The sequence below is a fragment of the Nomascus leucogenys genome, chromosome 13 (assembly GCF_006542625.1).
Source record: "Nomascus leucogenys isolate Asia chromosome 13, Asia_NLE_v1, whole genome shotgun sequence".
NCBI classification, from domain to species: Eukaryota; Metazoa; Chordata; class Mammalia; order Primates; family Hylobatidae; genus Nomascus; species Nomascus leucogenys.
Window position 1 is genome coordinate 51752040 of NC_044393.1, and position 15467 is coordinate 51767506.

General features: G+C 37.5%; 2 protein-coding genes across 2 annotated transcripts in view; one reads left to right on the forward strand and one right to left on the reverse strand.

Annotated features, from left to right (window-relative positions):
- Positions 1–15467, reverse strand: part of CCDC146 (coiled-coil domain containing 146) — a 180839-nt gene that overhangs the window by 95530 nt on the left and 69842 nt on the right. The gene's annotated exons all lie outside the window — the stretch shown is intronic.
- Positions 7225–13723, forward strand: FGL2 (fibrinogen like 2). The gene is made up of 2 exons (XM_003268187.4): positions 7225–7922; positions 10108–13723. Exons 1-2 carry the CDS (start codon positions 7310–7312, stop codon positions 10812–10814), a joined length of 1320 nt encoding a protein of 439 aa, XP_003268235.1. The 5' UTR covers positions 7225–7309; the 3' UTR covers positions 10815–13723.

The following is a 15467-nucleotide window of genomic DNA, read 5'->3' on the forward strand; positions in this document are numbered from 1 at the left end:
TAACTGTTAAAACTACAACATTTACTCCATTTAATAAATTTTCTTTAGTTACCAGCACAGTGGAAATGGCCTTTCAATTAACATTTATTGAAAGTTCACATGACGACATCTATGTCTCATAAGATAAACTTAAGAATCTTTAAAAAAAAGAATTTCAAAGAATGCAATGGCCAGCATTTAAAAGACATGCGTTTGGCATGAAATTATTTAATTAGTGGGGAATTAATAGTTTAATATTTTCACTTTACATAATAGTTTAATTGTTTAAGCAACACTTATTATGAATAAACTGAAATATTAAAACAAATTTCTAAGCTATATTTTATGATTAAACTTATATTTAATGGATTATATAACATATTTCACAATGTTCTATATGGCATGACATATAACATACAATATATAAATATGTAATAGGTTATATATTATATAAATTCGTGTGTGTGTGTGTGTGTGTGTGTGTATATATGTATATATGTTTCTTTTTTGGAGACGGAGTTTCGCTTTGTCACCCAGGCTGGAGTGCAGTGGTGCAATCTCAGCTCACTGCAACCTCTCCACCTCTTGGGTTCAAGCGATTCTCCTGCCTCAGCCTCCCATGTAGCTAGGATTACAGGCACACACCACCATGCCTGGCTAATTTTTGTATTTTTAGTAGAGATGGGGTTTCACCACGTTGGCTGGGCTGGTTGAACTCCTGACCTCAAGTGATATGCCTGCCTTGGCCTCCCAAAGTGTTGGAATTACAGATGTGAGCTACTGCGCCTGCCTATATATTATTTTAAATTGCCAAAGACAGATAAACAAAACCCCCAAAAAACACAAGTGATAAGCAGGTAAAATCAAATTAAACATATTGGAATAAATATATAGGCAGTGTCAAAAATTTAAAGCCCTGGATTTTGTAACAATATATGGGCAATCCTCATTATTCATAGATCTTGTCTTTGTGATTTGCCTACTCTCTAAAATTTATTTGTAACCCCAAAATTAATACTTGTGGGACCTGTGGATCATCTATGGACATGCATAGCGTGGCAAATACGTTGATTTGCCAAATACATATATACCCAGCTGAAGTCAAAGAAGGCAACTTTCTGCCTTCTTTTAGATCTCATACTGTAAACTGATATCCACTTTGCAGTCTATTTAATTAGTGCCATGTTTTTCACATTCTTGTGCTTTTTGTTGATTTCACCGTTTAAAATGGCCTCTGACTCATCTGGAGAATGTGGCTGAAAGAAAAGACATTTTAAGAAATAATAAAATAAAATGGCCCCTGAGCATAGTGTTGAAGTGCTACCTAGAGGGTTTTTGTTGTTGTTTTTGTATTTGTTTGTTTTTGGGACAGGGTCTCACTGTATTGCCCAGGCTGGAGTGCAGTGGCACACACGATCTTAGCTCATGCAACCTCTGCCTCCTGGGCTCAAGTGGTCTTCCTGCTTCAGCCTGCCAAGTAGCTGGGACCACAGGTGTGCACCATCATTCCTGGCTAATTTTTCGTATTTTTGGTAGAGATGGAGTTTCACCATGTTGCTCAGACAGGTCTCAAACTCCTGAGCTCAAGCGATTCACCCACCTCAGCCTTCCAAAGTATTGGGATTACAGGCCTGAGCCAGCATGCCCAAGTTCTTAAGCTCCAGACGGCTGTGATTTGTCTTATGGAGAAAACACATATATTAGACAAACTTCTTTCAGGTTTGAATTATAGTTCTGCTGGCCATGAGTTCTGCATTAATAAACAAATAATATACATTAAATAGGGTGTCTTTAAACAGAAACACACTTAAAATAAGGTTATATATTGATTGGTTAACAAAAATGATGTGACCAGAGGCTCTTAGAAACCTACCTTAGGAGCAATGGTTCAGTATTTGCTAATTCAGTATTCACAATGACTTTATAGGAAGCAACTACCATGAACATGAGAAATGAAGGCAAGATATAGAAAGCCACAATTTGATTCTCCTAATTTCTTTACTTTGATTTTATTATTTCTTTTGTTTTGGGAATGTAAGAAGAAGCTTAAGATCAATCTCAAATACAAGAAATAAAAATTCCTGGGCTCAAGTGATCTTCTCCTTAGCCTCCTGAGCAGCTGGGACTATAGGCACACGCCAGCGTGCCGGTCTAATTTTTAAATTTTTTGTAGAGACAGGGTCTCACTATGTTGCCCAAGCTGGTCTTGAATTTCTGGCCTCAAGTGGTCCTCCCACCTCAGTTTCCCAAAGTGCTAGGATTACAGGTGTGAGCTACCACACCACCTGGCTGGCTATATGAAATTTCCTAAGTCTCTGGAAATTTAGGGAAATGACAGTAAATTAGATGTCCTATCCCATTAACCTTTTGGATCCCTTCATGATCCCTGGCTTGGTGTGGAGTACATAAGAATTGATTTTTTTGATAGGTATTGACTGATGAACTTTCCGAGACTCTTGTGGAATATTCCAGTTCCATAAAGTTTCAATCTGAGAAGCCCTGGATACTTCCACTTAAGACCTGTGCCATTAGCATATTGGATAACTATGTTCTGTAGTTTCATTAATAGTGGATATCTGTATATTTCTACCCTATATTTCAGTTAATCCAGAAATCTTAAGGATTCCCATAATAGATCTTTCATCGTAGGTCCATATTTGAAGATTTCTAGTCTGAATCTCTCATCTATGCCAGAATGAAGTACCTGAAAGTCATATAGCAGAACCTACCAACTATTATCCTAGCTTTAACCAAAAGTCAGGCAATTCTTGTTCTGTGGGTTGTGGAAATCATTTTTTTAAGTTATTTTCATGAAATTTATAGTGAAAAAGGACTAAGACCTCTAAGGAATATTAAAATAAATATTTACTGTTGATATTTCAAATTAAGCAGTTTAACAAGTGAATGTTTTAATTTTCTTATCAGAAAAGCACATATTCTTTAAAGAGCAATTAAAGGTTCCTGAGTTTAATAAATCAGAAACTACAAAGGTTAAATTAATAAGCTTAATATCAATGAAAGGCTCTCAATACTACAAATATGACTATCATTAAATTTAGTTTCTTCTTTTGGTACAAATAGAAACACAAAGGGTTTCCTTGAAAAAAAAAACTGTATTAGGGGAAACAAAAATTTAGGAATCTGATCCAGTTATAGAAAATGCAGATCTTCTCTTAAATATACTTCGTGTAAGCAAAAAGGAAGTCTGAACATGTGAATATAGACTAAGGAAAGTAAAATTTCATATGTGGCTTATAGAAATAAATTTTGCTACTTTAAAATCCCACCATGTATTGGTGTTAAATAATTTGTTTAAATCTAAGAAACAAGTCTGTAAGTGAGTGTAATGTGTCCTGGGTCAAGGACAGATTCAGGGTAGAAAGGAAGATTCTGACACTGCCATGAGGAATAAGCAGCCGATACTAGGAGTCAGGGTAGACTCAGCATGAGAGAATCCAGAGGGGCTTTCAGCAAGAGGGAAGAGGCAGAAGGTCAAGTCATGAGGTGGGAACTCCTAGTAGTGAAGGACAAGTCAGCTCTTCAGGTTTCGATTTTCTGATGGCCTAGTCCTGCTTGAAACCCTCTTTTCCTGGTATTCATGACACTCCTGTACTCTCCTCGTTCTCATCCTATTTCTTTGACCTTCCTTTTGATTCCCGTGATTTCAAATTAACATCCACATCTATTCTGTGTCAATATTCATACCTAGATGTGCCACTCTTTGCTTGATATTTGCATTTGGTGGCTTGTCAATACTTAAAACCCAAGGTACTGAAAACAAATACTACTACACTCTCTCCAACCTACTGCTACCTCTGTCATTAGCATGCTATCATTTAACTGCAATCAGAGGCAAATTTCAGAGTTCTCCCTCTCTTTCCAGTTCTCACCACTTATCAGATCCCATGGTTTCTATCATGCCTTGGCAATAATGCCTCCATCCCCTTTCCTACCCCTCCTGCCTCCACACTGGTTCACCTCTTATCTAGTGCCCGCTACCACACTACTAGCTCTCACCTAAAATGCCATTTCCCCCTGATTTCCAGCAGAAGATTCATTCCTAAAAGTAGTCCTAGGGGTGGGGGGAAGGATTTTATTTTCCTTGCTCAAAAACCTTCAGTGGCTCCCCATTGATCTAAGCATTGCTTTAAGCACAGGCTCTCCACATAGTTCTCACATACCCTCCCCATGTCATCTTTCCTCCTACATGGCAATGTGGCAAAGAGAAAAGATACGAACTTTGAATTGGATACAGGTTCAAATTCCAGCTGTCTCTTAAAAATTCTAAAACGAAAACTGAAAACTGTAAAATGACCAGGCAAGTCATTTATTGCTTTGAGCCCTTTCTTTGTTCATCTGCAAGTGCAGGTAGGAACTGTAGAGGTGGCACAACACTCTCTGCCTCCATGAGTTATACACTTATTAGGGGAGTTGAGCCTCTTTCTTGTGGTAGTCACTTAGCATCTGCCTTCCAGTCAGTGGCCAAATGACTTTCTAAACCGAGAACCTAGCAGATCACTTATCAGTGTCAATGAAACTGGTCAATAGAGGAGTTCTCTACCCTTATGTCGGGGAAGTTTTTATGGATCCTGAAGGGACAGAAACCAGTTCTCAAAGCACATCCAAGCTTTTTAGGTAAAACTGTGCCATTGGCCCTTGGTTAACTGGGGTGTGACTAGCCAAAAATTAGCAGCAGTGCTTGACACGCAAATTTCTGATTCAAACAGATGAACTGAAAGCCCACTGCAAGAGTCCAAAAGCTGTACTTCTGTTAGGTTTAGAAACTTTAAAAAGTACTTAAGATTTCATTTGAAAGTCCAATGTGAAGAAAATACCAGGTCATTAATGCCCCTTTCTAAGAAGGAAAAAGGGATTTTTGTCTGATTTGTTCACTAGTGTGGCCTAAGTGCCTAGAATAGTGGTTTTGCATGCAGAGGGTGCAGAGTTAATTTATGATGAATAAATATATAGTATATCAATATATGTATGAGGAATGAATGAGTGAATGAAAGTGCCTATGGCATGCATCTTATATATGGTTTAGCATAGTGCTGAGTATACAGAAGATCCTTAATAAATACTTTACAAACTAAATGTAGGGATTTATAATCGAGTCAGTCAAGGATATTTAACAATATCCTTAAGGATTAGGAACTAAATATCATTCCTATATATTTCTACTTTACAAAATGTTCTTTTTTAAACCTATGTTGTCACCATTTCTCCTTTTTTAAATTATCTATTGTTTCATTTATTTCTTACCTCCCAATAGGGAAGGGTCAGAGCTTGAAAATAGGTGAGGACAAAGAAATGAGGTTAGGAGTTAGGGGATTAAATAGATATTTTTAGCTAAAAACTCTTTGGCTAAAATTGAATATACTGAATGGAATGAAGAGAAAAACAATTTTTGAAAGAGCTATATGAAGATGGAAGGAAAAAAGTCATAAGGTGTGTAGGACATGTTTGACAAATCTATTTGGGAAGAATGTTACATTTATACACTGCATTTTTTTTTTTCTTAAGTGCTCCAAGTTTTTTGTTTCTTTTTTTTGTGAGGGGTGTGGCTGGGGGATGGAGTTTCACTCTTATTGCCCAGGCTGGAGTGCAGTGGTACGATCTAGGCTCACTGCAACCTCCACCTTCTGGGTTCAGGCGATTCTCCTGCCTCAGCCTCCTGAGTAGCTGGGACTACAGGCACATTCCACAATGCCCGGCTAATATATTTTTTTTTTTTTTTGTATTTTTAGTAAAGATGGGGTTTCACCATGTTGGCCAGGTTGGTCTCAAACTCCTGATCTCAGGTGATCCACCTGCCTCGGCCTCCCAATGTGTTGGGATTACAGGTGTGAGCCACCACGCCCAACCAAGTGCTCCAAGTTTGCATGACTATCATTCCTGTATGAGGGAAGAAATAGCTAAAATCCTCTGCTACAGCTACAGGAACAAAGGCTCAGTAAAGTTGATGATCTGTTTATATGATCAGAGGTAGACCTAGGGTTGGAGGCCAGGTCTCCTGAGTATGCGAGAATAAATACAGTCATGGCAGTGTAAAGAGAGCCTGCCAACATTTTGAAAATGTGAATAGGATTTGGCTAAAATTAAGGGGATATACAGAAAAGTCATAGGAAATCAGGTTAAAGAAATAAATATGATAGGCTACAGAGTGTTTTCAGTAATACAATAGAACATTTAGATTTTTGCCCATGTCAGTCATTTTGAAATTATTTTTAAAGCAAAAAAACTCTTTTTAAACAAGAAATCTTATGAGATGTCAATATGCAAACAAAATTAAAAGGAGGTGGTTTCTCTAACTGAAGCTGTTCCATGTTTCCTGCCTTCAGCCTCTGAAGAGAAAGTTAGAAAACTGTTATCATTAGTGCTACATGTTTTGAACAAGCTGATATACCAAGTGGCCCAGAGAGCAGGTGGAAGAACCAGCATGGAGACAGAAAGCAAGAGGCCTGCCTGCCAGGGCTACCTGCAGAAAGAAAGGGCAAAGATGCTGTAGGCAAGAGAAGTTCAGGACGGACACTGGCATAGCTCAAAGATTCACATTTGAGCAGCTGTGGAAGATGACAGTACAATTACCAAAATGTGGAAGGGCAAAGGAGGCAGCTACTGGTTTTGATGAAAGACAATTATGTCCTTTTAAATGGGTCTTAGGAATTTAGACATTTATATACACTATGCTACGGACAAAGGAATAGAAAGTAGCCCTTTTTTCTCCACTAGTTTTCTTCTCCTTTTCAAGTAAATGAAGCAAAAGTCAATTGCAATAGTCAGAAAGCTGTATTTTGTTACACTTAGAAACTTCTAAAAGTGCTTAAGATTTCACCTGAAAGTCCAACATGAAGAAAATACAGGCTCCCCAATGCCCCATTCTAAGAAGGAAAAAGGACAATTTTTGTTTTAGTAACGTCTCTGTTCTATAGACAGTTTGTATAACTAGCTCTTACTTTTTATCTTTAAAAACTTTTTCCAGTGAAGTTAGGTATAATTATTTACTTCAAGCATAAGTATACCAAATTATTTTAGAAATGCAAGACTTTCCTTATGCTTCATAAAATACATTATGATAGTGAATCTTGTTGACTATGTATATTTGACTATAATAATTTCAATGCATATTATTTCTATTGAGAGTAAGTTACAGTTTTTGGCAAACTGCGTTTGATGAGGGCTATCTCCTCTTCCTGTGCGTTTCTAAAACTTGTGATGCAAACGCTCCCACCCTTTCCTGGGAACACAGAAAGCCTGACTCAGGCAGCTGCCGCTATTAAAGCAGCTCCAGCCCTGCACACTCCCTGCTGGGGTGAGCAGCACTGTAAAGATGAAGCTGGCTAACTGGTACTGGCTGAGCTCAGCTGTTCTTGCCACTTACGGTTTTTTGGTTGTGGCAAACAATGAAACAGAGGAAATTAAAGATGAAAGAGCAAAGGACGTCTGCCCAGTGAGACTAGAAAGCAGAGGGAAATGCGAAGAGGCTGGGGAGTGCCCCTACCAGGTAAGCCTGCCCCCCTTGACTATTCAGCTCCCGAAGCAATTCAGCAGGATCGAGGAGGTGTTCAAAGAAGTCCGGAACCTCAAGGAAATCGTAAATAGTCTAAAGAAATCTTGCCAAGACTGCAAGCTGCAGGCTGATGACAACGGAGACCCAGGCAGAAACGGACTGCTGTTACCCAGTACAGGAGCCCCGGGAGAGGTTGGTGATAACAGAGTTAGAGAATTAGAGAGTGAGGTTAACAAGCTGTCCTCTGAGCTAAAGAATGCCAAAGAGGAGATCAATGTACTTCATGGTCGCCTGGAGAAGCTGAATCTTGTAAATATGAACAACATAGAAAATTATGTTGACAGCAAAGTGGCAAATCTAACATTTGTTGTCAATAGTTTGGATGGCAAATGTTCAAAGTGTCCCAGCCAAGAACAAATACAGTCACGTCCAGGTATGTATAATGTTTCCTTATCATATGTTCATAAATGTTATACAGCTAGAGAGTATCTATAAAGATTAACCTGAGTAAGTTAAATAGATGACAGATTAAGTCTTATTTATCAAGGTGCACAGGAAAAAATAAATATCTTCTCAAATATGACCACATAAATATGACCTAATTACAAAAATCATAGTTCTGTATCCACTGGAAGTCACTTTCAATTTTAAGATCTTATTTGTTAATTCCAGACCTACTTGCAAGCAGAAGTAGAGAGAATTTCTTGATGTTTTAGTGCATTTAACTTGTCTCTTCAATGAGGTGTTTGAAAACAATAAAGATAAGGTGATGTTCACAATTGTGCCTTGTTCGTTGGAAATCAGTTTTTCTTGTGATTGGCTGACTGCCACTTCTCATGGCTAAAGAGGTCTTTGAAAGATTTTAGCAAGTAATCTAGTTCTTAATGCCAAATATCTGGAGAAAATGGGAGAGTTTACAGATGGAATAAAAGCAGTTTCATATGTGTGCGAAAATTTTTGCCTTGAGACCTAGTGGCACAAAAAAGTATTTTAAGGGGAGAGTTTTGGCATGCCACTAAGGGAAGGAATATATTCATATTTCTGTCTCTTTTACATGAAGTTAGAATTCAAGCAGATAAAAGTAGAACCCATCCTTACCATCCAAATTACTTGAATTAACTTTAATAAATACACGTGAAATTCCACAGACTTAATCACCTACTCCACCCACGAACTCACAGTGGCATTGGCTCCCCAAACCTTGGCTTTTCACCTGAGTCACTGGGACCACTGTTGACTGTCTCCTTATACTTTGGAAAGCCATCTCCGCATTTGGACCTCTACTTACCATGAACATAAGGTTGAAAGGACAGGGCGGAGATCACTTTCCTTTAGAGACAGTATCTCAGGCATGCTCCATCCCCAGGGCATCTGCCAGTGAAGGAGGGAAGGGTCATATTTTCACGGACCTCTATTGCTAATACTCCTGGCAACCTGCATCTGAATGTACCTGGCACACTGCGAATCCAAGGTTCACCGCTTAGGTGACATGAGTGGGCACACATTAGATTAGATGCTGCATGGCAACTTGGTCATGATATGAACAAGACTATTGTCTTTCTCCTAAACATTTTGGGGGAAATAACTGAATATTCTGAGCTTTAAATATACAGGAATAGATTTTTATGCCTTAGGGTATCTCATATTAAACTTACCTTATTTGTCACACATTTTAATAAAAACTATCTGGGAGTAAATATCCGTCTGATTCATACAGAACTTTGTTAACTAATTATTATGCTTATCCTCAATACAGTCACCTGTTGTTTCTTTCTAGAAACCCAACATGTGAAATAGTGGCTAAATACTTTCCTAGATAATAAATACAGAATAAGAATATTGGTATATCATTGAAAAAGATATTTCTTTTTCACTTGAGCTTCTTTATATAGTTGTCAAGTAAAATAAATATGAATTTATGATCAATCCTATACATTAGGATTTTAACACATCATTTGGAATATATACTATAAAACCTTCTGACAGTAGAGGCTATCAGCCCCTTTAGGTGAAAGAAAATAGAAGCCTGTGCTTCCTCTGTATGCAAGGAATACAGTTCTAGGAGTTAGAATCGTCTGATTTTTAGGACCAAGGGAGGCAATGATTACGAGAACAAAGCTTTGCTGCCAGCCAGATCTGAGTTAGTGTCCTGGCTTTGCCACTGAAAGCTCAGGTGAAGTTGGGCAAGCCACTGATCTTTATGCCTAAATATCCTCACATGCAGACTGGCAGTAATGCCTACATCATAAGGTCAATGTTCAGATTCAGTGTGAAAATGTTACCCAGTCTGGCAGCATGCCTAGAACGTATAGGTAGGCCTCACTACATAATACTCAATTATTAAAACTGTACTTTTATTATTTTCTTATTGTTGTTTGCTGTTGATGCTGTCATTATTTCTACCAACCAAGAGTATATTAGAGGTCCTTTCTGCTTTATAACACTAGGTTCTTCTTGTGAGGCCTTAAGCATTTGCTAAACAAGTTCAAGTAAGTTTAGTAAAGTTTCATTACTAACATTGATTGAATTATCAAACCGCTTTTGTACATATAAAGAATTCTTCAGATGCATGGTTTCTATTAACAAGATCCAATGCCTTCCTTTTATTCCCCCTTCAGTTCAACATCTAATATATAAAGATTGCTCTGACTACTACGCAATAGGCAAAAGAAGCAGTGAGACCTACAGAGTTACACCTGATCCCAAAAATAGTAGCTTTGAAGTTTACTGTGACATGGAGACCATGGGGGGAGGCTGGACAGTGCTGCAGGCACGTCTCGATGGGAGCACCAACTTCACCAGAACATGGCAAGACTACAAAGCTGGCTTTGGAAACCTCCGAAGGGAATTTTGGCTGGGGAACAATAAAATTCATCTTCTGACCAAGAGTAAGGAAATGATTCTGAGAATAGATCTTGAAGATTTTAATGGTGTCAAACTATATGCCTTGTATGATCAGTTTTATGTGGCTAATGAGTTTCTCAAATATCGTTTACACATTGGTAACTATAATGGCACAGCTGGAGATGCATTACGTTTCAACAAACATTACAACCACGATCTGAAGTTTTTCACCACCCCAGATAAAGACAATGATCGATATCCTTCTGGGAACTGTGGGCTGTACTACAGTTCAGGCTGGTGGTTTGATGCATGTCTTTCTGCAAACTTAAATGGCAAATATTATCACCAAAAATACAGAGGTGTCCGTGATGGGATTTTCTGGGGCACCTGGCCTGGTGTAAGTGAGGCACACCCTGGTGGCTACAAGTCCTCCTTCAAAGAGGCTAAGATGATGATCAGACCCAAGCACTTTAAGCCATAAATCACTCTGTTCATTCCTCCAGGTATTCGTTATCTAATAGGGCAATTAATTCCTTCAGCACTTTAGAATACGCCTTGTTTCATATTTTTCATAGCTAAAAAATCATGTCTGACTGCTAGGTTCTTATGCTACACAACATTTGAAATAAAGCTGAAAAACAATGCATTTTAAAGGAGTCCTTTGTTGTTATGCTGTTATCCAATGAACACTTGCAAGCAATTAGGAATATTGAGAATTATATATTAGATTTATAATTCTTTTAATTTCTATTAATTGAAACTTTTTCTATTGCTTGTATTACTTGCTATATTTAAAAAATAATTGTTGGCTGGGTGTGGTAGCTCACGCCTGTAATCCCAGCACTTTGGAATGTCAAGGCAGGCAGATCACTTGAGGTCAGGAGTTTGAGATCAGCCTGGCCAAACATATGAAACGCTGTCTCTATTAAAAATACAAAAATTAGCCGGGCATGGTGGTACATGCCTGTAATCCTAGCTACTTGGGAGGCTGAGGCAGGAGAATCGCTTGAACCTGAGAGGAAGAGGTTGCAGTGAGCCAAGACTGAGCCACTGCACTCCAGCCTGGGTGACAGAGCAAAACTCTGTCTCAAACAAAAAAATAATAAATTTATTCAGTAGGCTGGATTCTACACAAAGTAATCTGTATTTGGGTCATGATTTAAGCACATCTGAAGGTATATATCACTCTTTTCAGGCTATAATTATTTGGGTAATCTTCATTCTGAGACAAACTTAATCTATAGCATTTACTTTGCAACAGAACGAGCCTACAGCATTTTGTTTCCCAGACTAAGGGAACTAATATATATATTTAAACTTGTTCATGTATCATTCATGAAATGTAAAATATTTGTCATTTAAACCGTTTAAAAACGTGGTAGCATAATGTCACCCCAAAAAGCATTCAGAAAGCAATGTAACTGTGAAGACCAGGGTTTAAAGGTAATTCATTTACAGTTTATAACTCCTTAGATGTTTGATGTTGAAAACTGCTTTAACACGAAAATTATCTTCCTCTGCTCTGTGTGAATAACAGCTTTTAATTTAAGATTGCTCACTACTGTACTAGACTACTGGTAGGTTTTTTTGGGGGGGTGGGTAGGGATACGTGGGTAATGAAGCATTTACTTATAGGCTATAATACTCTGAGGCCAATTTTATATCCAAAGCAATAATATCATTAAGTGATTCACTTCATAGAAGGCTAAGTTTCTCTAGGACAAACAGAAAACATGAATTTTGAAATATATAGAACAGTACTTCAAATACTATATATTTCAACCCTGACTGGTAGATTGCTTATTTCACTATCAGAAATTAAAAGATAGATTTTTACCCAAACAGAAGTATCTGTAATTTTTATAATTCATCAATTCTGGAATGCTATATATAATATTTAAAAGACTTTTAAATGTGTTTAATTTCATCATTGTAAAAAGGGATCATCTCAGAGAGAACAGCAGTATTCTGCGATTTTTAAAAATGCTCTAGAGTAACATTTGAAGTAATTCACTGTAGTGTATGCCAGTCCTAGAAATATTTTTTTTAAATTTCTGGTGTCTGTTTCTAATACACTAACCAAGTTTTCAAAATATATTTACAAAGATGTATCTTTACTCATTATTTTAAAATGATTAAGGAGGATAGTTGCTTCAGGTAACAAGCTAATTTTTCAAATATTAGGCCCTTACAGAAGTATTTAGTCAAAAAGTAAGATACTCCTTTAAAATATATAACCCAAAGCTTTCAGTTAAACATGATATATCACAAATACTATTAAAATGTTAAAAAGAAATGCAAATAGCATTAAATGATGACCAAAATGTAAAATATTGTAGATTTCAAAAGCTGTATATCTATTAGGTGGGATACCAAATGTAAATGATGTAACTGACGTTGTTTTTTACTTTTTGCTTTTTAAAACAGACTAAAAACGTTTTGATATTATACAATGTATTTGTTTCAGATAAGGTCATTTTCATTTAGTATATATAATTAATGTATGTACAAGTTTAAGTAAATTCCTGTGAGTAAAAATGGACTTATCACAAAACACAGTTCTAAAGAAAGGTATATGCTCATATACACAATGTCCATTGATTTAATGGGAACTAGGTATAACTTCAGGAGAATTTGGCAAATAATTCACTAATCCATGTAAATATTCAAAAGCTTGTTGTATCTTTCCACATTATTTCAAGGGATCATTTTATTTTTCATTATACTTTCACAGCACTTTTCTAGTAAATTCTGTAACACAGAAATTCCATTTTGGAATCATTTCATGTTACCAATAATTCTAGACTTTTATAACATTTAACATGTTGATGGAAATAGATTATATCTGCTAGAACCTTTTGCCTTAACTATTGACTAATATATGCTAATGTTCATAAATATGGATTGACTGTTTACAAACATTAGAATCTTGTCATGGTTCCATTTTGATAGCTAATATTTGTTATCTTAATTAAGACTTTATTTCTGATGTCATCATTCCTTGAAAATATTGACTAAAACTGGGTCCTTAGAAATTCCAAGTGGAGCTGATTTACCTATGACTGACGGAAAAATAATCAAATTTTACTGATAATAGTAATGCTCCAAATGAATTAATGACACATCTGTTCAATAAATAAAGAGCTTAAATATACAAAACATAACAAATCTGAGCAACAAAATTTGCAGTCTTTACTTTTGAATAGCTACCCAAGAAAAGGTTTTAAAGGTAAAAGTTATGAGTAATGTCATCACAATAAGCTCTTGTTTAAAATTCTTTTATGTATAATTAGGTTTATGTTTCATGACTTTTTAAAACCTCATAAAAGATTTAATTATCACATCTATTCTTCAACGTGGAAATATTAAATATTGTTGGTTGTAAAATAATATTTATGTACTTACTTGTGTCTGAAAAGTTGTAAAATGCTTACCTAAGCTATACAGTATCTGTGACTCTGAAGACTTTAATGAGTACTATTTCATTAACAAGAAGTCAGAGGCAAATAGAGGAACACCATTATCTTACTTCCCTCTAGAATACTGTTGAAACATTTGAAATACAAAAGTTTCAGTTTCATTTTGTGGCATTCAACTTCCTCTCCTCTTTTTCCGTTATTAGTGTTGCTGCTCTGGTTAGCCCTCTTCATCTCCTCAGGACAACACAAACACATCTGAATAGTCTGTACCTCTGGTTTCAGTCTATTCCAGTCCAGCTTTCATCCCTACCAGGGGGATTGTTCAAAAGTACAATTCTGATCATGTAATTGTCCTGCTTAAAACTTTCAACACCTTATTTTCTTTTTTTTTTCTTTTTTTAAAATTTTTTAAATTTAATTTAATTTAATTTTTTTCAGAGACAGAGTCTCGCTCTGTCGCCCAGGCTGGAGTGCAGTGGCGAGATCTCGGCTCACTGCAACCTCCGCCTCCTGGGTTCATGCCATTCTCTTGCTTCAGCCTCCCGAGTAGCTGGGACTACAGACGCCCGCCACCTCGCCCAGTGAATTTGTGTATTTTTAGTAGAGACGGGGTTTCACCATGTTAGCCAGGATGGTCTCGATCTCCTGACCTCGTGATCCGCTCGCCTCGGCCTCCCAAAGTGCTGGGATTACAGGCATTAGCCACCGCGCCTGGCCAACAACGCCTTATTTTCTACAAGATAAAATCTGGCAAATAAGTCCCTTCATGAACTGATTTTTACCACTACTTATACTTCTGCCATTCTAAACGCCTTGTTGTACTCAAACAAACTATGTTTTCTAATGTTTTCACTGCCTTTAGTATACTGTTTCCTTGGTCTAGATAGAATGCCATCCTCTTTCCTCACTGGGTTTTGTCTTATCACCCATGATTAACAACAGGAACTCAGGACCTGGCCTTCCTGGTCTGAATTTCAGCTCCACTATTTGCAAGCTGTATGATCCTGGGCAAGTCACTTAATGTTCTTTGGTTTCTTCAATTATAAAATAGGAATAGTAATAGAATCTGCCTGATAGAGTTATTGAGAGGATTAAATAACATATATAAAGCACCTAGAACATATATATTTAAAAATCATCGTTACCAGCTGGGTGTGGTGGCACATGCCTGTAATCCCAGCACTTTGGGAGGCCGAGGTGGGCAGATCATGTGAGGTCAGGAGTTCAAGACCAGCCTGGCCAACATGGTGAAACCCCATCTCTACTAAAAATACAAAAATTAGCCAGGTGTGGTGGCTCACACCTGTAGTCCCAGCTACTTAGGAAGCTGAGGCAGGAGAATTGCTTGAACCTGGGAGACGGAGGTTGCAGTGAGCGGAGATCACGCCACCGCACTCCAGCCTGGGTGACAGAAAAAAAATCATCATCATCCTAAATAGTTATTTTATTTTATTTTTTTTGAGACGGAGTCTTGCTCTGTTGCCCAGGCTGGAGCGCAGTACCACCATCTCGGCTCAGTGCAAGCTCTGCCTCCTGGGTTCACACCATTCTCCTGCCTCAGCCTCCCAAGTAGCTAGGACTACAGGTGCCCGCCACCATGCCCAGCTAATTTGTTTTGTATTTTTAGTAGAGACGGGGTTTCACCGTGTTAGCCAGGATGGTCTCAATCTCCTGACTTCATGATCCACCCACCTTGGCCTCCCAAAGTGCTGGGA